This window comes from Salvia hispanica, chromosome 1, assembly GCF_023119035.1.
Source record: "Salvia hispanica cultivar TCC Black 2014 chromosome 1, UniMelb_Shisp_WGS_1.0, whole genome shotgun sequence".
Classification (NCBI taxonomy): Eukaryota; Viridiplantae; Streptophyta; class Magnoliopsida; order Lamiales; family Lamiaceae; genus Salvia; species Salvia hispanica.
Window position 1 is genome coordinate 44,444,283 of NC_062965.1, and position 23,975 is coordinate 44,468,257.

The 23,975-nt window shown below is 38.5% G+C and overlaps 3 protein-coding genes and 1 long non-coding RNA gene across 4 annotated transcripts; 2 read left to right on the plus strand and 2 right to left on the minus strand.

The window, feature by feature from the left end:
• Nucleotides 1–4,537: 4,537 nt before the first annotated feature.
• On the minus strand, nt 4,538–5,122 carry LOC125197875. The gene has a single exon (XM_048096395.1). It carries the CDS (start codon nt 5,120–5,122, stop codon nt 4,538–4,540), a length of 585 nt encoding a protein of 194 aa, XP_047952352.1.
• A 2,639-nt stretch (nt 5,123–7,761) lies between these two features.
• On the plus strand, nt 7,762–9,443 carry LOC125205462 (fatty-acid-binding protein 1). Its single transcript, XM_048104410.1, has 4 exons — nt 7,762–8,158; nt 8,371–8,620; nt 8,863–8,954; nt 9,048–9,443. The coding sequence occupies exons 1-4, from the start codon at nt 7,807–7,809 to the stop codon at nt 9,185–9,187; spliced, it is 834 nt and encodes a 277-aa protein (XP_047960367.1). The 5' UTR covers nt 7,762–7,806; the 3' UTR covers nt 9,188–9,443.
• A 4,668-nt stretch (nt 9,444–14,111) lies between these two features.
• On the minus strand, nt 14,112–18,973 carry LOC125222755 (protein TIME FOR COFFEE-like). The gene is made up of 12 exons (XM_048125546.1): nt 18,673–18,973; nt 18,213–18,578; nt 17,992–18,128; nt 17,701–17,887; nt 17,314–17,596; nt 17,141–17,201; nt 16,980–17,066; nt 16,796–16,889; nt 16,645–16,711; nt 16,506–16,569; nt 16,081–16,428; nt 14,112–15,997 (listed from the first exon to the last, which is right to left on the minus strand). Exons 1-12 carry the CDS (start codon nt 18,767–18,769, stop codon nt 14,549–14,551), a joined length of 3,240 nt encoding a protein of 1,079 aa, XP_047981503.1. The 5' UTR covers nt 18,770–18,973; the 3' UTR covers nt 14,112–14,548.
• A 1,948-nt stretch (nt 18,974–20,921) lies between these two features.
• On the plus strand, nt 20,922–22,581 carry LOC125206206. The gene is made up of 2 exons (XR_007173910.1): nt 20,922–21,264; nt 21,724–22,581. It is a non-coding gene; the product is annotated as an uncharacterized LOC125206206 (long non-coding RNA).
• Nucleotides 22,582–23,975: the final 1,394 nt, after the last annotated feature.

Genomic DNA, 23,975 nt, shown 5'->3' on the forward strand with positions numbered 1-23,975 from the left:
AAAAAAAATTGTGAAATATGAATTCTACTTTTATAAACTCCATCCGTCCCATAAATATATGGACAATTGATATGGCATCAGAATTAAGACAAATGGTAACATAAGAGAGATGAGAAGTGTAATTAAAGTAGTGTTAGTAGATAGTAGAACCCACATTCATAGTAGTATTGAATGGTAGCGTAAGTTGTAAATAAGTTGATGAATAGGGGTATTGGGGTAATAAATTGGGATAACTTTCCAAAAAATGAAAATAATAAATGTGACGAGACATTTAATTTCGAAAAATTAAATGCAATAGCGACAATCTATTTTCGGAGTAGATGAGCGTGGTATATTCATTTTCTCTAAACCGAGAATCGGTTTAGAGAAATTATGAATTAAAGTTTGTCACAGTTGTGAGCTATAAAGGAGCTATGAGATAAAACCAAAGGATTAATTAAAAAAATTAATTGTCCCACGTTGGTGGAGAGAACCTTATTAAACATGTATTTAATAAGATGAATTATTACGTGTAATAATTATAGTGGACTAAGATGGGCAGTAGAGCCCACGTGTGCACGATGCCTCGTCACGAACCGCGCTCCGTGCATCATGTCCTATGACCCGTGCTCAATGCACCGTGTCACGTGACCTATGCCCCGCGCCTCGTCTGTCGGGTGCCATGTGTCAAAAGGTCGACAATGGACCCGACGCACAACGAGTGCTAAAAGGTCTACGACGGACCCAAACACATAGCGGGTCCCAAATGGTCCACGATGGACCCCGACTCATAGCGAGTGACAAAAGGTCCCCGACGCATCGAGTGCCAAAAGGTCCACGATGAATCCCAAAGTGTATTGTGGGATTAGAGAAATTACTAAACCTCAATTTAGGCCATCATTAACATGGGAGGGGGTGTAATACCGCTCGGCAGGGTGCGACGACCGTTGTAGGGTGGGGCGTTGGTGAGGTTCCGGATAAGGGAAGGTGGCATCGAGTGGGGTTCGCGGTGCAAGCCAGATTGCGACCGCACCGCCAGGTGGGGTGGGGTGAGCTCTAGACTGGATAAGGGAAAATTAGTTATTTTAACTTTATTATTTATGTACCGCACCATACACTACATAATTTCAATTACCTTTTTCAATGACTCTCTTACTTTACCAATTGCACATTAAAGTATGTGTCAACCCAAATAACCTATTTCCATGTGACGGTAGAAGTATTAGATTGGAATTGATAAGATTGTAACTAATGTCCCTAAAAAGGTAAACATACTAGTAAGAGCATTTTAAGGATCTTAGAAACTATTTGGATTTGTAATCTATTTTCTCCACCGTACGAGAGGAAGCTTAAAGCAGTGTAATGATTCTTTCTAGTGACCTTGAAGTCGATAATTGAATAAATTAACTATTAATTGATAAACTGAAGTAATGAGTTATATCCTTGAAAATCCCTTCTTTGACTGATTTTTCTTTAATTGTATAGTTGTAGTTAGTTTTAGTGCTAATGTATTTTGAGTTTTTTGTGCACGTGCATGTATTGTGTGCAATGTATGTGTGTGTGAGAGAGAGTATGTGTGTGGTATGTGTGTAGTACATATGTGTATGTGTGTACAATGTGGTGTGTGTTTTTCTGTGCATTGTGTATTGTGTATAAGGGTGTGCATTTGGGTTTCGGTTCGGTTTTTCGCCCAAATCGAATCGAACCCGAAAAACCGAATTTAGGCTAAAATTGAAATCGAATCGAACCAAAAAACCAAAAACTAAAAAACCGAAAACCAAACTTAAAAAACCGAACCGAATCGAAAAAACCGAAATTTTAAAACAAAACCAAAAAACCGAAAAAATAGTAGTATATATTAATATATATAATTTATTTTATTTTATATACCATAATAGAATATAAATATATATAATATAAAATTAATAGAATATATATAATACTTATTCTATAAAAATATATTAAAAGAATATATATTATATGGGATGTATTCAAATCCTTTTCATATTTTTTGTCCTTTTTCCTTCTTAATCATAGCCCCACGATTTGTCATCTGACGGTTAGATTAATGTCACGTGTCATTTAATAATGCACATTTTCATTCTAATAATGCACAGCGGCTAATAATGCAACATTATGGACTAATAATGCACAGCGACTAATAATGCAACATTATAGACTAATAATGCATTGATCACAACCATCCAATTTAAGGATCCAAGGGCTGAGATTAAGAAGGGAATAGGACACTTAGGGTGCAAAGTACTAAATTAATAGAATAAAAATATATAATGTAGTGTGTGTTTTTCTGTGCAGTGTGTGTGGTGAATTACATGCAGTGTGTTGTTCGTATATGGGCACTTATAGTGCATGTGTGTTTCTGAGGTGACCAATTTGACAACTATTTGAAATTTCAAATGTTAACATAGCTAAGAAATTATTGAATTGGAAGGAATCAGAATTTAATTCCTAATCCAATTATTTTTATGGTACTAAACAACGAATTTGAAATTGAAACCTTCGGTTCTAAATCTATACCCTTAATTCTACGTTACTAAATTGACCTTAATTAACCATTTTCTAATTCTGCATGCCAGCTATATGGCCCAACAACTCGTTGAACCATAATAAGCCAGCTTAGACCTGTATTACAACCCAACACCTTGCTGGCACAACTCTACTTGAATACTCCCTCCGTCCCACTTTAGAAGTCCCAGTTGAGTTCGGCACGAATTTTAAAAAATACAAAGGAAAGTTGGTGAAAAAAGATAGTGGAATGTGGGTCCTACGTTTATATATTAGTTTTATAATAAAATGTGAGTGGAAAAAAGTGAGTGGAATGTAGGATCTATTATCAATTATGGAAGATTCCAACCGGGACTCCTAAAGTGGGACGAAGGGAGTATATAGTATTAAGAGCATTTATGATAAGGATCAATATGATTGGATCCATATTATTTACCCAAGGATTATACCACAAGTGTTGATCATCAAATTAAACACAAAATCAAACAAAGATAAGGTGGATCTATCCACAAAAACTAGATCCAAACTTAAATTGGATGAAATATTAGAAGAGGAAGAATGTGAAAATGATGAGTAGCTAAGATTAGAACCATAGTACCTTAACCAAAATGATTTTGCCAACCGTAGATAACTTTCACTAATCCAAAACACCTTTTAGTTCCACTCCTTAATGATTACACTATAATTGATGTATACCTCTACTTGATTCTATCTATGGAAAAACACAAGCAACATTCAATAAAGAATTAGATAAAATCCTCAAAGAGGAAAACTCACTAAGTAAGGTTTAACATTCATCAAATTCCACCCATAAAGGTCTTACAAAATACTCCATGTCTCCATCCGTCCCCAAACAATATGTACTTTGGGTTCGTAACGGGTTTTAATGCAAAATCAGTATAGTAAAAAAGAGGTAGAGAGAAAAAGTAATTAAAGTATTATTAGTGAGAGAGTCCCACCCCATTAGAGAGAAAAGAGTTTTCTAAAATTGGAAAGTGCATATTCTTATGGGACAGACTAAAAAGAAAAAAATGCATATTCTTGTGGGACGGAGGGAGTAGTATTTATAGCTAGAGTTGTAATCCCAAAAAAGGGCACAAAATAAGTGAAAAAACGTCTAAAGCAGTAAAATTGCCCGGCCGGGCGATTTCGTAAAGGAAATTCGCCTGCCCGGGCCGAATCTCTGTCTCTCGTCCGGAACTTCCAAACACCCGGTCGGGCGTGTTCGTGAAGTGAATTCGCCCGCCCGGGCAAATTCTCTCTCTCATTCCTACTCCATGCAGACGCCCAATCATTCGACATGCCCGACCTCGACGCTCCTTCTTTTCCTCCCATTGCCCTCCACATGAAAGCTGAGAAGCCTTCTCGAAGTCTTGCCTCATAGATCTCGTTATGGGTCTTCCGGGCTTCCTAAGAGGGGTTGTGATCGTGTGCTCCTTGGCCTCGGGTCTCCCATTCGTATCAATTTATGAAACATGTTAGGTCATCCGCAACGCTGTCTCTTATCCGTCTCTTAACTGTCTCATCTCTTCACTATTCATGGGCCCCACTGTACTTTTCAGCTCATCTCTTAACTAAGAGACAACACCTGCATCCCTCCATCTCTTAACCATCTCTTAACTATTCATTCAATTTCATTTTTTATTTTTAATTCCAACAAATTCAATTAATAAAAACACACTTCATTAAAATAAAATAAATATTACAATTTAAAAGCCTAAAAAATAAAAAAAATACATAATTTAAAATCCTAAAAAAAAATACATAATTAAAATACTCTAAATTAAACTATAAAAACTACTCCGCCGGCGAATCATCATCCCCCGAAGTCGGCGGTGCACCTATACCAAGTTGAGCTCTCATATACTCAATTCCGGCCATATGGGCTGAAACTTGGCCAGGAGTCATTTTTTAAAGGTCCGCCATCGTGGCGACCAGGTACATGGAAATTAGGGTGTGCGAGCCCGTGCCCGTGCCGGAGCCCGAGCCCTCGCCCGCCTGGCTTGATTCGCCGCGGCCCCTCCCTCCCCCCTCACTCTAGCCGCCTTGGTCCCTTGCGGCCGACGTCGTGTACCGGAAGAAGACCCCCTGCATCATCGGTTGGCGTGCCCTCACGTGAGGTGTTGCCTTCGCCGCCATCACTAGACGAGTAGTGGCCACGCGCCGTGCGCTTCGTGCGTTTCGAGCCCGACTCGACACCGCCAGCCCACCTTTCAAGGTGGTGGACTTGCGACCAAACATCGACAAGCTTGAAATCTTTGCCGACGTCGTCTTTGAAGACCCACAACGCCGCTCTCAGAATGTCGGCTCCACTGGCTCCGCTCTGATAATTCGCCTCTTCTCCCCTGTATATCGCGCAAAATATTTTGACATCTCTGTCGCATCGGTCCCAATGACTGCGGAGCATCTTCACGTTGCGGGGAACGGTATTCTTCGGCCTTCGTGCGTTGTAAACTTCGGTGACTTTTAGCCAAAAACACTTGTGGGTTTGTTGATTCAGAACTACCCCGACGACAGGATCGTGCGAGACGCCGATCCAAGCGTCATACAGAGCCAACGTCCCGAACCAGCGGGCCTTCGCCTTTACCCCGCCGCCGCGGGCGCCTGGAGTTTCCATCGCCGGACATTTTTTCAACAATTTGAGAGTAGTGTTTGTTTGTAAAATAGTGAATGGAGTATGGAGTATATTTATAGAAGAATAAAAGAAAAAAAAAAGAATTTTTTTTAAAAAAAAAATTCGACCGTTTTGTTCCCAACGGTCATTTGACCGTTTGAATTTTTTTTTTTTATTAAATTCAAATTTTTCAAATTTATAAAAAAAAGAAAAAATTATTACGTCATAATTACGACGCCCACTCGCGGGCCGGCGAGTGGGCGTCACGCAATGCTCCAGCGCGCGCCACGTGGGCGCGCGCGTCGTCTCGCCAGCTCGAGGCCGGGCTCGCCAGCACGCGTCGCGCGACGAGATGTCGCGTCTCGTCGAGACGAGACGAGCCTCGCAACGCTGTCTCGATGCTGGCTCGTCTCGTCGAGACGAGACCGAGCCCGCATCGAGTCAGCGATGCAGATGCTCTTAAACTCTATTTGAATATAAGTCTCATCCATGCATACTCTTGGAATATTTCCATATCTTTTGTACTTTGTTTTAATCATATTTCCTTCAACTTTAGCTGGAACAACTCATTGTTTGTGTCTATATACTTTCGACCAGTGTCTACTATGACTCAGACAATACACTCATATTAATTGTTTTTTTCTTTTTTGCTTATTGGAGAGTTTGATTAAAAGGAGTATATAAATCCTAACAAGAATATTAATAAAAATCTAATGGTTAAGAAGTAAGCAACACAAATTCATTAGGAAAAAAAAAACAAATCAATTGCACATACAAATCATTTCGAAAAAGAAAAAATAAAAGAAACACACATACTTTGTTTATGGGCATGCCTTTTATTTATACTTTGAAGTTAATAGCCCATTCATTAACTTGGGCTGAAACTAGGATTTTATTGTTAAGAAAAACAATTAAAAGAGAATTTTTAAATTAATCAAATTGAATAATTGGATTAAGATCGTCCTCGAAATTTCATGAACCATAGTTTTTACAAAAAAAATAAAAAATAAATTAGTAGTAATACGGTCCACTTTCTATTCTAAAAAAAAATATTCATCATACATTATACAAGATGGATATCACTTTACCCTGACACTATTTTAATTAAATATTTTTCTTTCTTATTTTATAAATTTTTGTAGTATTAAAATAAGGATCTGTCTTCAAAGTTTATAATTTCAGGGAACAAAGAAAGCATGAGACAAAAACGTATGGAGTAAAATAGTACTCCCGCCGTCCCAAGGAAGATGACCCTTTCTTTGGGCGGCACATGATTTTATGCAACTTTATTTTGTGTATTAAGTGAAGAGAATAAAGTAGAGATCAATGTGTTTCCATTTGGGTCATCTTAGTTGGTACCCATGTTTTAAAAACCGGACCGGACCGGCCGAACGGTTCGACCGGTCCAACCGCGAACCGGCAGGCAATCCGGTCCGATTAAACCATAAAAACCGCCATCAAGCTCACCCGCTTTGAACCAGTGAAACCAGCTGGCCAAACCGGTCGAACCGATAACCGGGAACCGGTTTTCTTCAATTTCAAAATATCTTTTCAAAATTTGTTCTTGCATAGAGTCAAACCCATGACCTCTCCTCCAAATATCAACACCTCCTCCATTCCACCACAAGGCCTTGATGGAATACAATGAACATTGATTATATACATACATTAAATTTTATACAACCAATTACTCATACTAATAAAATAATTCATCTTAATTATATATTCTCTAAATAACTTATAATTATAGTATATATTAAATTATAATTATTATATCTTAACTTCTAATCATACTTACTAATAACTAAATTTGATCGATAGTTACCAAGTTATCATTCATATTTTTTTACATATTACTTATTAGTTATAGTTCACTATTTATTAAATATTATTTTTTAGTATATTTTATTTAAACTACCTAATATTCTTTTTAAATAATTTTATAATATTACTTCGTCACACACACATTTTTGAAATAGCATGAACTTTATCTACTTTTATACATATAATATATATTTTCATCTACACTAATTAATAATTTGTGTATTTAATTATATTTACTAATAAAAAATTATTCAATTTTAATATTTGAATACTATTTTTTTATTTATATTATATCTATAACTAATTATTTATATGGTTTAGTTATGAATTATATTTTATTATTTATTATATTTTTTGTGCATTATATATTTAATTTAATATATTTAGATATCTTATTTCTTTTATTTGAAAAAGTTTTCTCACGTCAATATAAAAAATATAGTAATGCTATTATATTTTTTTTCGCACTTAACACACAAAATAATACTCATTCTGTCCTATAAAAATAGTCTTTTTTTTCGATTTTGGTCATTTTCCAATACTCTACTGACAATACTTTAGTCACTTTTTTTTCCCCCTTATCTGTCATTCTTTACCAACTTCACATTAAACTAGTCGTGCCCAAAGTTCCTATTTTTCTGAAACAGAGAAAGTATTTCCTAAAATCTCGTTTCAATAGCCATATAACACGGTGTTAACACACAGACTAACATCTTTTAAAATCTCGTACCAATACTCAAATAAGTTTATTACGGGACTAAGAGAGTATTCTATTTTGATACTAAGATTAGAAACTAAACCGCTTCGTGGAAGAGATTATAGTACTCCATCCGTCTTAAGCATCTCAAACTCGCAGTAAAACAATGGTTTCATTCCGCTTCCCCTTCTCGTTTGCTCCGCCCCCCTCCATTGCCTCGCCGCGGAACTTCTCCGTTGCAATCGCCGCCTCCGCGGCCGCCTTATCGATCACCGGAGCCGCCATTGCCATCTCACAGAACCCCGACAGCTCCCTTGTTCGAACCGCACTCAATTGCTTGGTTTCCAACAGAGGTCTCTGGGGCTCTCTCTCCCTCTCCGAAAACTCCTCTCCGGTCGCTGAGCCCAGGACTGGAGCCTCATTTCCTTCTGTTATCAGAGATTCCCACCGCCTTCTCGGAATCGGCCTGCGGAGAAAAGCCATTCTAGGGTTGAAAAACATCGATGTCTACGCTTTTGGTACTGCTTTTTCATCCCTCGTTCTTCTAATTACTGCTCATATATATTGCATTATGAAATTCGCTATAATTTGAATCATTTATCCAGTTTCCAATTGGAATTGAAAATTGAAATAGTGTAATTTCTTAATTGGATGACATTACTGATTTAGGGCAATGTTCTTCAATTTACTTGCTCTTGGATTATTGGCTCTGTTGTTGCCTTGTTTATAGGTGTATATGCTGATGATGGTGATGTGAACAAGTTTCTTAGTGAGAAATATAGAGATGTATCTGCTGCTGAATTGAAGGGAAATGACAAGTTGAAGGAGGATCTTATGGAGTGTGATGTTGGCATGACTATTAGGCTGCAGATTGTGTATGGACGGTTGAGCATTCGTTCTGTTCGCAGTGCTTTTGAAGAGTCGGTAGGCAGCAGATTACACAAGTTTGGCGGATCAGATACGAAAGAATTGCTACAAAGGTTGCCTACTGTTTTCATCTACTCGTTTTGTTCGTTGATTTTTAAAGTAGGGTATTTATACGTGTGTTTAATATGTACGTTGCCTCACTAGCCTTATAGAACTGATTTAGATTGATCTTCTGCATAGGATAAGTTTGCCGTAGGATCGATCATGTTTGAGTTGTGCTTGCATTGCAGCAGCTTATTCCAATCTTTATTTTCATCCACAAAGATTAAGAACAATGGTTATGTTTAATCTGCAGATTTACAGCTCAATTCAAAGATGAATATAAATTACCCAAAGGCTCCATTATTGACCTGTCGAGGGAGCGGGGCTATGTTCTTCGCACAACTAGTAAGATACTAAATAGATTTCTTGAATGTGATTTTCTCAAAATAATCTCTTAAAAGTCATGGTAACGTGGTTCCGTTGTTTGCATGTGTGCAGTTGATGGGAAGGAGGCCGGATGCATCCAGAGCAAGCTCTTGTGTCGGTCAATCCTGGATCTGTATATTGGCGATGAACCATTTGATCGAAAAGCCAAAGAAGACGTAGAAGTGAACTTGGCTTCTCTCATTGGAAAATAGATTGCACTGATCTTAAGTCTAATTCACAGTTTGGGAAGATCAGTATGCTGCATATTTATTACTCTATGTATGTCAAGTGATCTACAGTTATCGTGAAAAGAAAGAAGGGGAGAAGTGGCAGGTTTGAACTTCCCAAAAAAAAGCTATCTCTGTTGAGGGATGTAGTTGTAGAATAAATTCTCATGGTTGATAGAATTGGAATGTGGCAGATTTTATTGCTATATTTGTTCTTGATGACATGTTTTGGGTTGTGAAATGACCTCTGTCTTTATTCGGCAAGGTGAAATAGCAAAATTGCAAACTCGTCGGTGCTCAACGTTATGGTAAGGAAACGAATCAGATTTTCCCAACTCTATGTCGATACAAGCAAAGATCCACTTATTGGCAACCAACAAAAGGCACGGGCCATTACGTACTACTCAGCATGCCTGAAAGGCACTCTGTATTGCATAGTACAAAGCGCACCTCCAATGGCCAATACTCTAGAAGCGGCTGTGTGGTGGGCTCTGCGTCAGGTTTTGAGTTTCCGACCAACAACGCGGCTTGGAGCGATAGTGTGTACTTGGAGTCAACAAAGCATCGACCGATTGGCGTGAAGGTGATGAAGCGCAAAGGCAAGGGAAAGACAGTGACTTCAAGTAGTGCAGCAAACAAGGATGAAGCGCAAAGGCAAGGGAAAGACAGTGACTTCAAGTAGTGCAGCAAACAAGGATATGGACGTTGTTCGGACATCACTTGATACGACGAACAAGGGTATAGTATAATTTATTTTCTAAACCGTACAACGAAGACACGATACAAACGAGGAATAATTATAGATACACTAAATTTATCAGAAATTCCCAATAAAAGTTATGGATATGCCTTAAATTATAGTCGTAGTTTTTAATTATGTAAAAGGATTTAACCTATATAGGTAATTTTTAGTACTTTTTCACTAATGTAATTTTTTCATTTTCATTTGTAATATTTTAATATTTAAATTCATTTTAGTTTTCATTTGCATTATTTTAATATTTAAATTTAGGAGTTAAACTATTTTATTTGTGGAGTATAGTAGTGTGAACATGTGACTAGTAGTACTACTGGCTAAAATTTGTTATTTCAAAATTTAGTCTCCCTCCGTCCCACAAAAGATGTCACACTTATGGGACGACACGAAGTTTTAGGAGGTTCTGTTTTATGTGTTAAATGGAAAAAGAAAATATAATTTTCATATTCACGTGAGAGAGAACTTTTTCTAAAAATATAAATGTGACATCTTTTGTGAGACAAACTAAAAAGGAAAGTGTGACAACTTTTGTGGAACAGAGGGAATATTTTATAGTAAATTTTAAGATTTCTTAAATTTTTGTTTAACAACATCAAACTCTTGTGTACCACTACCATAGAAGCAGGTACGTATACATTTAAGGGGCGGATGGTAGCCTATACACTTAGGGCTCGGGTGGTAGGTTGTAAAATTATTTTCATGACTTTGTACATATGGGCTTTTCCCACTTTTATGGACAACTTAATAGGTTGTTTGGTACAACCAATACAAATTTTGCAGCCCATTATATAGTGTTTGGTTGAGTCCACCAAACCTTGAAAAGGTAGATCAAATTACTAAACCATCCCTTGCCCCCTTGCCGTACAATTCTTATCACCGATCGATTTCTCATAGCTGAGAAGCAAATTACGCCATCAAAACTCCAAATTATACAATTCAGCCAATTTGAAGAATCTACAATCTACCAATCGTCGAATTACAACAACAATTGGAGGAAACGAAATCAATTACGAATACCCAGTAGATCGAAAGCTTGAATCGCATAATTCGAACAAACCTATGGTGGAATTGAACTCCAATATGGCCGCCGGTCGAAATTTGAGGAGAAGACGAGGTGGGCGCCGTCAATGGGAGAAGCAACACACTCCAAGATGGTGACTTATGGGAGCTGTGGCGTGAGGCAACAATTTGAGGAAACGAAATCAATTACCCACACCCAGTAGATCGAAAGCTTGAATCGAAAAATTCGAGCTAAGCTGTGGCGGAATTGAACTCGAATATGGCCGCCGGTTGGAATTTGAGGAGAAAACGAGGTGGGCGCCGTCAATGGGAGAAGCTGCACACGCCAAGATGGTAACCGGCGTGAGCTGTGGTGTGAGTCCGGCGAATATCCCCGAGGGTATAAACGGCCTAACACAGCGCTTTCAGCACACTGCTGATAACCTTGAAACTAATACCTCGCCTCTACCCTGATAGAGTTAACATGGATTGAGTGAAAATAGTAGATGTGGGTGTGAAACCCGGCTGCAGTTTACCGGGTTGGAAGAATGGTTTCAGGGCTACCAAACGGTGGAAACCCTTTTGCTGCAGTGCTGTTTCAAGGGATTTCAGGACTATCACCCGCACCCTAATTATCAAGGATTGGTAGATAGTGGGCTTTCCTCCATACATGGACAGATGTGTATATTGTTTGGTTCAGCCAAAAAAAAGTTTAGCCCAAGTAGTGTTGTTTGGTTGAATTAGTGAAACCCTGAAAACAATAACTAAATTAACCTTCCTAAAACAAGCAACGACTTCTTCATCTTCTTCTCCATCTCCCCCCTTTTCCCTCTCCTCATTATCTTCCTCCTCAAAAACCCTAGCCACCACTCCACCGCCCCGGCCTACCCCCTCCTCGGCTCCATCCACACCATCGGGATCTCCGACATGATCCTCTCCACTCAGACATCAATTAAGCAAACCCAACAGATCGAAACCAAAACTCAACAGATCGATACGACTAGGGGTGGCGAAATGGGTAGTGGGTAATGGGTAATTCCCATTTCGACCCGATACCCGCCGGGTATTGGGTATACGCTACCCGGCGTTAACAGGTAACGGGGCGGGATCGGGTAGTATGTTTTAGAATTTTGCGGGTAGTGGGTAGACCTGCTACCCGCACGGGTATACCCGTGAGTCCCGATAATACCCGATACTAATAGTATTATCTATATATACCCTTTCAAAGAGATATTTTGAAACATTTTTATATTCCAACGAATATTCAGTTGAAAACTCACTGGAACTAGCTATAGATTATTCCCTCACTTTTATTTCTAGAGTGAACTACAAAAAACAGTCTCTGGACTATGCGTTTATCTCGCCAATAACCCTGGACTTTAAAAATATCCCCAGACAACCCTGGACTAAGCGTTTATCTCGAAAATGGTCCTTTTCACTGTTTCGTGATGAAAATACCCTTTTGGATGGTTTTGGGGGGTTTGGGCAATTTGGTCTTTTTACATTTTAAATCTAATATTATTTCAGTTATGTACTAAATTTGATATTATTTCAAAATTATCATTCTTCTTCCCTTTTTCCATCCTTCACTTTGTTTCTTTATTTCAATATTAGATTTAATTTTATACAAGTAAATTTTAAATTTTGATTTTTAAATATCAATAAATTTTTTTAATTATTAAAATTACTATTAAATAACAAATTGATAGTTTTAATCAATATTTGATAGTGTCTGGGTGCCCGACTTATCGGGTGCGAATACCCGCGGGTAACCCGTTTCGCCACCCCTAGATATGACACCCATGAATCAAAGATTTCAACCAAACCTGGGTCGGATTTAGCTTCCACTATGACCGCCGCTCTGAACTTGCGTCAAACGGAGCTCCATGCCGTCAATCGTAGAATTAGCACAGCCGTAATTTGTGACTGAAGGGCGCTAAGGTTGCTTCTATAGGAGGATTCCGAGGGTAAAAATGGACATATACAACGTTTTCAGCACAATCGGGAAAGACTCTCCCCTAATACCTGCTCAAGGTCGTGAAACGGTTGACAGGAATGCGCCGATAGTAGTATGTGTGGGGTGGAAACCCAGAAGTTGTGTACCTGGTCGGCGGATTGCTTTGGGAGCTACCAAACGCAGGCATTTCACCCCTAACATCCGTGCCCTTAACACTTTTCTATATTATCCGAACAATACATTATGAACACTGCAAAAATTTTAACTACTTGAGTTTGTATAAGAGCATCCACAATAGAGTGGACACTTTGGCCGGACACTTTTATGTTTTTTGTCCATAGCAACTTTTTATTTGTCCACGGCCACAAAAAAAAGTTTCCGCAGCAATAGTGGACACTTTTGTTAGCCATATTTCACAAAAATAATTTTATTAAAATAAGCAAAAAAAAAATAATTAAAAATTCGAAATTTAAAAAAAAAAAAAAAAGCAAATCGGCGACCGCCGCGGCGGCCGCCGCGTTTCTCTCTCCTCCGGCTCGTCCTCACCGCTTTTGAGGCGAAAGCCCTTCCGCCCCACAAAATCCGTCCGCCTCCGGGGCGGACGCATCCGCCCGCTTCCGCCACAGTAGCCAGCCGCGACTTAGCCGCGATCGGGGCGGCCGCCGCGCCGCCCCTATTGTGGATGCTCTAACAACATTATTCATCCGTACTGTGAAGTACACAGTACACTCGTATACAGTGATTTCTTTTTATTACCCGAGCAATCATTCATAATAATCACTATCAAAGTAGTAACTGTCAACAACAGAAATTCATCTGTACAAGTACATTTCAAATACTTCTACATAATACCTGAATAATCAATCGTGAACACTACCAGAATATGAACAATTATGAAGAACTTGGAAAATTAATTTAGAGCAAATCACTCATGTGCGCTTGCGTATCAAAATACAAATACTACAATTAAGTGCCTCTTATATGTTTGAATCTTATGCATACAACTTGTTGAGAGTTGACAAAAGGAATTGGATGGTCTAAAGAGAAGAAGAAAAACCAACAATAATACAGTAATTACTAAATGCATAGTAGATTCCAACTTTAGCCAAAGTCAAGTGGGCAATAAAAGATTGAAATTTCAAACGCAAAAACAAAAAATAAAAGTGGGCAACCAACCAACCAACCAACCAAGAACGTCATAAAATGTCAACATTACTTTATACATGAAGAATAAAAAGGTACCAAAACCCATCCTCCTAAACTTTCTTTTGACTAATTATATAGAATACCACTTGCCATAAAAAAACAAATAAGAAAATTATTGAAAGAATGGAATTTTTGTATGGATATCATTGATGATATCTAGCAGATTAGTGTATACATACAACACACGAGTGTCGCATTCGGATTAGTAGGGTTGGTGGGGAGGAATGAAAAGGGAAGCCAACTGATAAATAAACACCATCAAAATTGCAACCCTCCAAAAATTTCAACCAAACCATATTCCAGCTTTCCATCTTCTTCCGCCAGCCAAATTTCAAATTTGAATTGCCTCGGCACATTAACTGCAGTGGCTTTAATGTATCGCGGAAGCAGTGAATGAAGTCTGCTCTTTCATGGATGCAAGAAACTATCAGTACTTGAGCTCCGGCAGTTGGCTGGGACATGCGCTTAGAATCGATGGCACGTTCCGTCTGCAAGCAGGGGACGATGACTTCTGACCGTCCACCTCTTGGGAGGGTAGTGATGGAGTCGTTGAGGCAATAGAAGTGGCATTTCTTGACTCGCTCTTCATCACAAACTGATGTCCTTGAATTGGACCATTACCGAAATTTATACTATGAGTTTGGCCTTGAGAAGATTTCAGCTGAGGAATGTTCGAGGTGGCAGACTCAGGAGCTACGCTTCTAGGGAAATTTTCCCATTTGGGGAACGATGGAGAGTCGAACATAGGGCTGCTGCTGCTGCTACTCGGAAGTATGCCAGTAAGGAAAGATCCATGAATGTTATGAGGAGTTGAAGACTTAACTTGATGCATTTGGTGATCCTGAAGTTGAATCAGCTGATGCTGCTGAAAATTCGGGACAGAAACACCAGAAGACGTCTGAAATGGTTGGCTTCCGTTGAAGGAGGATGGAAGAAAATTAACAGTTCGAGCATCAAACTTTGGAGGTTCCATGGTGGAGAGGGCTGATATCTCTGAGCTAAAAGACTGACCACCATTGCCTAAGGACTTCACTTTGGAATTCTGGAAATTCTTCTGGTGTATCTGATTACCATTCAGAGACGTGTCAGGATGCATATGGAACATACCAGAGCTCTGCGCCATGGATGAGAAGTTCAGCACTGGGGTCGCAGAAGAATATGAACCGAAAGAGAAAGCATACGCCTGAGGAAGCTCGACTCTACCCTTGGAACCCTGTTGAGGAGGATCAATCTGCTTATTGCCAGCAGCACCACTACCTACCGATGTAGGTGAATACATTGCATAGTTCATTTGTTGTGGAGAATTACTAGGTTTTGCAGAGTGAGATATAAATCCAGGAGCAAGCGATGCACCATTTTTCCAATTAACCTCCGCATTAGACTTGCTGGACGAATAGGAAGGCTGGACCGATTTCTCTGACTGCAGACTTGCAGATACTGAAGTAAGGAATTTATTCTCACTGGTTTTAGCACTGGACTGTGGTTGCTTGTGTGAAGACAAGTTCGTATTCGGAGAAGCTGACTGGGCTGAAGCATGAGAAGTGGTGAACTGCTGCTGATTAAATGTTAGGGAAGGATATAAAGAGGAGTTAAAGAAGGGCATCGAGGGTGATCCTCCTTTAAAGGATGGCATTGGAATGTTCTTTAGTATGGCCATGTATGGGGAAGATTCATTTGAAGGCAACATTGGATGGTTCAAGCTCAAACCAGTTGATGCATTAGGTGAAGGAAAGTTGATCGGAAGACGCCCAGCTGAAGTAGACTGCAAAGTAGCATTTGCAGCTGAGGTTGCAGATTGGGGAGATCCAGAAGAATTGACAGGTGCCATCATTGTTGCTTGATGGTGCCCAAATGGCAACCAAAAACCGTGGCCATGCTACAATAATCAAGAAAATTACCTGAATTTAGAATTGTGATTGTGATGAATAATTGAAAGGAGGAACAGAGGTACAAGCTTACCAAGAAACTAGAAGCTGAGGCTGGTTGTGAAGCTTGTTGAAGCAAGGACTTAGTGCTTGTGGCATTTAAAGCCACGGCAGCATCAGAGCTCTTATCTTTTCCACTTCCAACAGACTCAATTGCCAAATTCTTCCCTCCTTGAAACTCTCGGAGAAACGGGTTTCCAGGGAAGAAATTTTGTGCTGGTGCTGTATTTTTTAGGGTCGGTGACTTGCTTCCACACAAAACAGCGGGACCAGTTGACAGAGACTCCTTGATGAGCTGCTGGTGGCAATGGATGCTTTGCGCAAGGTATTGATGTGCGGCGCATCTCTTTGGTCGAGGCTGGGAGAATTTAAATTGAGGGGGCTGCACATTTTCAAACACATGTAATGTAAACCACTAAAACAGTGAAATAATCAATGAAATGAGAATATAAAGCACACCTGCATTATCATTGATGATTTTGCGATTCCATTTACAGGCATAGCTTGCAGAGGCGGCATAAATCTGCATATGAAAACAATTCAGCAATGACAGTAGAGCAATTAAAAGAAAGAAGAAATGAGACTCTGTGTTACACACCCTGGATGAGGAAGAACACCAGGCCAGCTATTCATACCAATAGGGAAATGCAACAAGGAAGTTGGTGCTGCAATAAAGTGACATCTTAGTAAAATTTATGCATTCAAATTCTTGAAACCAAAATACTCAGATATTCAATATGGATTATTACATTGACTGTTGTCCTCCTTCCGACCTGGCTGCTGATTGCAATGCTTCTCGACATCAAGATTTAATTGTTGATCCTTAGCAGCAACCTCACTCTTCTGCATCGGATTTAGAAGTACAAAAACATCAGTAATTTACTCCACAATTAAAAAACTGAAAACAAATGTGGATTAAATAGTTCAGCATGCCTTTTGAACAGCGTGAGCCATAACGCCACGATGAGTCCCCATATCCACCAATCCCTCTCCCTCCGGCGAAGAGAGCAAGGGAGATGACTGTTGAAGAATACCATTAGAATTTGATAATCATAAGCCCAATTAAAGAAGAATATAACTTGAATTGTACACACCATCAAATCAATCTCCAGCTTAGTTTCCTTCTTAGCCTCAACAATAATTGCGTCATAATGCCTGCTCCGGCCAGCCCAACCATAAATGCCATTAGAAGAGGTAGAGAAGAGAGAGAAACTCGGCTGAAATAAATATAATTAATTAATGGAAAGAAAAAAATAGGGGTGCTCACGCTTTTGTCACTGTCGGATCCTGAATATCACAACCATTTACTTTAACACATGATGGCGATTCGCTTTCTTTTGGAGACCCCACTTTAACTTTATTCACAAACCCATCTACACTCACTGCTTTGTCATCCGTAAATCTCTCTTTCTCAATTCTTCCATCTCTCTTTAGCTCTTTCATCGAGTCGCCCATATCTCTTCCCGCATTCACTTTTTTTGATGGCTCGTTTTGAACTGAAAAGGCGTTATTCTCATCCTTGCCACAATCAGCTTTAGACATCTTTAACTCTGTAATCCACCAATCACAGAGTTACCAAAAAAAACTTTTCGATGCAACAATTGTTCCAGTACTCTTATTAACTTAGATCGTAAGAGAAATCACAGAAAATTACCGTCGCTGGATGGGATTAATCTATCTCTGTCAACATTTTGTATTTGCGAAGATTGGAGTTGGGATTGGGATTGCGACTGAGATTGTTTCATCAGATCGAACAGAGCTTCAGCAACCTCGATCTCAATGTCATCTTCAATCGCCGACTGCTTGGGATTTGAAATCGGCATTTTTCGCTCTGAAGATTTCTGCCAAGTAATTTCCACGTCAGAAGCCGTCGCATCAAAACCACATATTCTACAAAAAAAAAAAAAAGAGTCGTAGGAAAAACTAAATCTGAAAACTAACTAACCATCTTCTTCTTCATCGATTCACCAGAACCAATCAGACTCACCGCCGTTCGCAACGGTGAAATTCTCCGTAGGCTCAAGTCCTCACCGAAGCCGCCGCTCGCTGGACTGCAGTACTCTTGCAACCTCTTCGCCGAAGCTATAGAAAACAAAAATTTAAATTAACCACCAAGGGAATCAATAACATTAAAAAGAAGAAGAAGATGACGACTAGATTACTTACAAGAGCGAGCTCTTCGAGGTACAGGAACACCGAACATTTCATCGGCGGCGGATTTCAGGACAGGCGACGACCGGAGCTTACGGAGGCCCCGGCGATTATTTGACAGAGAAGAAGACGTCGGCGAGATTTGATTTACCCGATTATGCTGATGAATCCTCGTCTCCTCTTCCTCTTCAAAGTACTCTTCGTCACTCGAGTCCGTACTCTCGTTCTCTCTGCAACTCTCACCGCCATCACTTCTCTGCTGCGCCGCAGACCTATCGATTCTCCTCCGCTTCGGAAACTCGCGTTCACGGTCCTTCTTCGATACCTGCTCTCGATCTCCTAACCTCACGGTCTCCTGCAGTTCCATCTGTCTATCCTCGTCTGTAAAAATCCATAAACAAGGATTGCAAAAACACAGATAAATCAATAAAAAAATTGAATACAGAGAATATTTTTTTTTTGGACTTTTTCTCACCGATTGAATCTCTGAGAGTAGTAATCCTTTGCCGCCTTCTCGGCAAACAATTAGCGGCGGAGACAGTCGCTCTTCGTGAATCTCTGTTCCTCTCCATCACTGCAATCGTCCTCCCGTGAATCTCAAAATTCACCGGATTTCCACCATTGTCGCCGGCGGAATGAAAGGAATCAGAAGAAATGAAATTGATGAAAACTGCAAAAAACACTCCGATATTTACACAAATTGAAACTGAATTCGTTGAAAATCTCTCCCTCTCTGCTTCACTTTTTGTGCGCCCCCTCTCTCTCTTCTCTGCTCTTTTCTCTCTGGTCTCATCTAATAATCTGTAATTTATTGTTATTTTAAAGTCTCACGCGAAACCTACTCCTGAGCCGAGTTGGACGGCATCGATTTCTCTCTCGCCCACGAAACGTCTGATGCGCCGTCAGATCAATATTTGATCCAATGGACAAGATCAGCCTGCCAACGTGGCACATCTGTCCCTTTCCTCACTATTTAAGGGGTGCTGTTCACTGCCACGTTTGCTAAGGATACCATACAAATATGAAATTTATTTTCCTCCATTTTTAACTGTTTAAAAATATTTAATACTGACAGATGTGAATATTTAGTAACTAATTTATTTATATTCCACTTCTTCACTTTCATGGTACAGCTCTGAATTCCATATCTCTTAATATTTCCTATCTTTCTATTCCAAAAATGGAGTACAAGAATAAATTTTATTTCCTAACTATAATTATAAAGTAAAGACGTGCCTGCCCTATTATATCTATTAATTGGAGTTTATTGTGGTAATACATTATTGATTTGTGGTTTATTGTGGTGATACATTATCCGGGCATATCGCATTGAATAATTGAAGTAAAATGAGTTATGGTAAAATATTACGGTAATAATTATATCCGACAATAACAACAATTAAAGTAAAATTTGTTCTGGTAAAATGCTGTGGTTTGTTGTGGAAATACTTAATCTGACGATATCACATGCGATAATTATGTAAAATGATATCTGAACATCAAATAATGAAATAAATTAATATGAGCCATTTACTATTAATTTTATATTTTGAAATTTTAGTTATTGATAAATAGATAAATCATATCAATAAAAATAATGTAATGTATAGTCAATCTAATAAAAGTTGAACAATATTCAGAAGAATTCATTTTAGCTTCTGATATCCCTTAAATGTTTTGGTGAACTAGTAATAAAATATGATGCTAGAGTATGGGAATAGAAGTTGTATTTTTTGAACTTTAATTTTTTATACACGGTGAAAAGGAAGTTGAGCAGAATTTGGCTTGGAAAACCTTACTTTTTGGACTTGGCCACAAAACTCTGTATCAGGGCACAAACCATGCTCTCAAGAGCTGAGACGCACGGTCCGTGCCAAAGTCTTCGAAAAGGTGTCGCACTGTTTCCACATGGCGGCACAGGTCGTGTTTTAGGCCTGTGGTCACACATGGTCCATGACAAACTCGTCAACTCCAATTCTCGTCTACAGTACATAAGTCGTACAGTTCCGGTTCACTTGCGCACAAATTGTGATCTCCTCTCTGTCTTTTATGGACATCAAATTCGTGTCTTTTTATCTTTATCCCTTTCAAAACCATTATTTCAAAATTCAATAAACTCGTCACCATATCCAATTATTAGGAACTAACTCAAATACGCCTATACAATTCTAAATCAAACAAAACAAGATGAGAATAATCCTCAACTATCACATAAAATACTGTGTTTATCAATCCCAAAACTTAAATACTATTTCTATCCCATAATAAATGGCATATTTGAATAATGACATATGATTTTAAGAAATGATGTGTCAGCCGTTGTGATTAATAATGGGGGGCGAAAACTAAAGTGATCCATAGTCCCAAAGGGTTGGTGGCAACTAAATGGTCTGGCGGAATCGTTCTACCTCCGATTTACTATCACCTAAGGCCATGTTTGGTAGGAGTGATAACTCATCTAGGGATGAGATTTTATGAACAAAAATGATACATGCTTTAAGTCTATTATTGATAAGTGCTGAATGTAAATTTGGACTATTTAGCGTGCACGAGTGGATTATATATGCTTTTTTTTTTTAATTTGAACAATATATAATATATTTAAAATACTTTATATTTTGATTTTTAAGTTTGACATATAAAATTGAGTGTATACTGTTTGATAAACACACTTGGATGTGACATGTACTCAAGGCCGTTTACTCTTAGGGGGCGTTTGATTGCCCTGATATGCCTAGATAAGGCGTCAGATATAAGTTTTATCTAGTTTTTGGTTGCCCTGATATACTTATACGATAACCCGGTATACAAGCTCTAACCCGGTTTCAATTAAGATACATCCCTCCCAAATGCTACCCAAGCTGAAGCCTCCGATATGCGCTACCTCGGAGAACCAGATTGCTGCTACCGCACTCCTTTGTCTAAAACACCCCTCGCCATTGTCGTCAATCTGGGACACGCATAGTTTTTCACGAGCCTAGCTTGTCGTTTTGCTTAGCAACAATTTTCTGTCGGCGCAAAATTTCTGTTTAACCACCGACCACCGCCGGCTGAAGGTCGGCTGAAGGTTTGTCGATATGTGAATTCCCTTTTTTCATTGTTGGGTTTCTGTGGGTTGATGTATTCAGACCCAATTTCAGCAGTGTCACCAATCTCGAGTAGCTCCATTCTTGTTGGGGATTATCGAATCCATGGCCTAATTACAGTTAAAATTAAGTACCTCCTATAAAATTTTGTCAATTTTCTCCCAAATTATTGTCTGTTGTGTTTTGGTGAATGTATTGTTTCATTGATTCAATTTTCTCCAAGCATTTTTTCAGCACCGTTTACATATTTTTTCCGGTGCTTTGTGAACCAGGTATCTGCGTCGCTTTTATTTGCGTTATTGAGGAAATTAAGTTCGAATCCAGTATGCAATCCTTGTGTTTCCCGGCCTTCATGACTGATGTTCGATCATTGTATGTTAGCCTTAAAAGCAAATGTTTGATGTCTTTCTGAGCCTCAAATTTATGTTTGGATTTATCAGGGATCTGGTCGACAGGATGAAATGACAACCATTTTGATTTTGTTAGAAGAGATTATACAAAACTATCAAATAAACTTGTTGCTCATCTCCTTTATGATCACACTTCTTTGCCCGCAAACACGGAAACGTAAACGTTGGGACCGACTAGGATAGTCCGAAGTTTTAGATTCAATACCTGCCCATGTACGTCAATTGGATCAACCTGTGTGTGTTACAGATAGGTTTTTGAAATAGATTTTACAGCTTGGTTGCTTTTATGCTTTGTTTAGCTAGATTGAAGCTTTGGGGCTTTTGCGTCTTATCTCTCTTTTCTAAAATTAATGACCCAAACATATGCTATACAATGAATTTGAACTCATATTGTAGTTTTTTTTTATTCATATGTTTTTTTTTTATACACATTCTACACCATTGCTCTAATAGTTGCTGGTGCTAGTAATCCATTGATGATATGGGCTTGATTATGTAGCTTGTTGATTCAAATGCTGAAGTTTGTATAGATTTTAAGTCTTGCGACTCAGAGAAAGAGAGCTAGAATCGCTGACAAGAAGAAGAGGATCGTCAAGGCCAAGTCATAAGCTGCTGAGTACCAGAAGCTTCTTGCGACTCGCATGAAGGAACAGAGGGATAGGAGCAGTGAGAGTTTGGCCAAGAAGAGTTCTAAACTTTCTACTGCAACAAAACCATCAGCTGCTGCATAATCGACATCTTCTGCGTTTATGCTTCTGAATCTGCTCATGTCTTCTCAGAACTGATTGAGTTTTAGATAATTTTGAATCTTTTGCCGAATGTTACAAAACCATGAGTTTTGCCTATTTTGTTTTGGATAAATTTTGAGATGATACTATTTTCTTTGAATTCCATGAGCAACTTTTTTATATTTGAGTGTATCTATATTCTTGAATTCAAATTATTAGTATCCAACAATGTTCATATTTCCATTGCACTTGTTAAACAAGATTTTTTTTAGTTATAATTCAAGGCCAAAAACAATGTTTACAGCTTGGGAATGGCTGATATCCGCGTTACTTGCTCTCCAAATGCAGCATCAACGAATATAGACGATTATAGGCGCGAGAATTTTGGTTGGACGCCATTTTGATTTTGGGCGTGTATAAGGTAGATTTCCAGGGATACATTGGTCAGTAGCAAAAATATTGAGGGATACAAGTGTCATTCCGCGTTCTTATCATTAGTTTCTGTAAGTCCAATAAAAAACCATATAAGCTATAAAGCGAAGCTTATCAGGGCAACCAAACACCAAGATGAGATAACCCTATATCCACATTATCTCACAAAATCGTGTACAACACCCATATCACACATTGCCCTATCAGGACAATCAAACGAGCCCTTAAAAAGTAAGCCCAAGATAAGTAATAGTATTGGTTAAATTCAAATTTATTTTGAAGGATAGAAGTTTCGGGTTATCCTAAGACTTTAATAGCTCAATTAAATTTGCTTAGTTCTTATCCTACTGAAAATGTGGAATTGAAGAAATTCTAATAATATAGATAAAATAAGTCAATGTTCTTATCCCATTTATGAACTAGGTGTGTTTACCCCAGGGGAAAAAATGAACTGTTATTGTCCTCTAAAAATTTCACATTAATTACGATTGGTGAGTGCTGGTGTATTATCTAATTCCAAATTTCAAATACCATACAATAACAAGGGAATAATAAAATATTCGAATATTTTTGTGGGAAATCTAAAATTTGTCTTCATTAATAGGAAAAAATGTTACGCTAGAAAGTAGCCGTCGTATAATAATAAAAAATTAAAAAGATCTAGTGATGCTTACTTAATTTGTACTAGAAAATATGGAATGTTGATATATTTATATCACAAGTTGGAAATATAAGCAGACGTGTTACACTCACCCTCCACTTTTGAATTTAACGAAAGGAAATTACTAAACAAAGATGACACAACAAAGTCGTCGAATAAGTATGATGGAGTAATATTTAATTGTCATATACTCCTATATAATACTAGTATAATAATAATAAACTATTGCTGCATTTTATATTGAATATATGTGCATGAGCTCAAGATACTCGCCAAAGCTGTATGCTCAATCCTTTATTACGAATTGACTAATTGTGTGGTTAGTTATTTTATTTACGTGATTAATCTGGAGTTTCCTTGATAGGGAAGCTATAAAATAATTGTCAATTGTTTTAAGTCAAGAATTTTATTTTAAAGGGGGTTTCAAGTTATTAAAGTGGTGGGTTAGGTTACATCTTTAA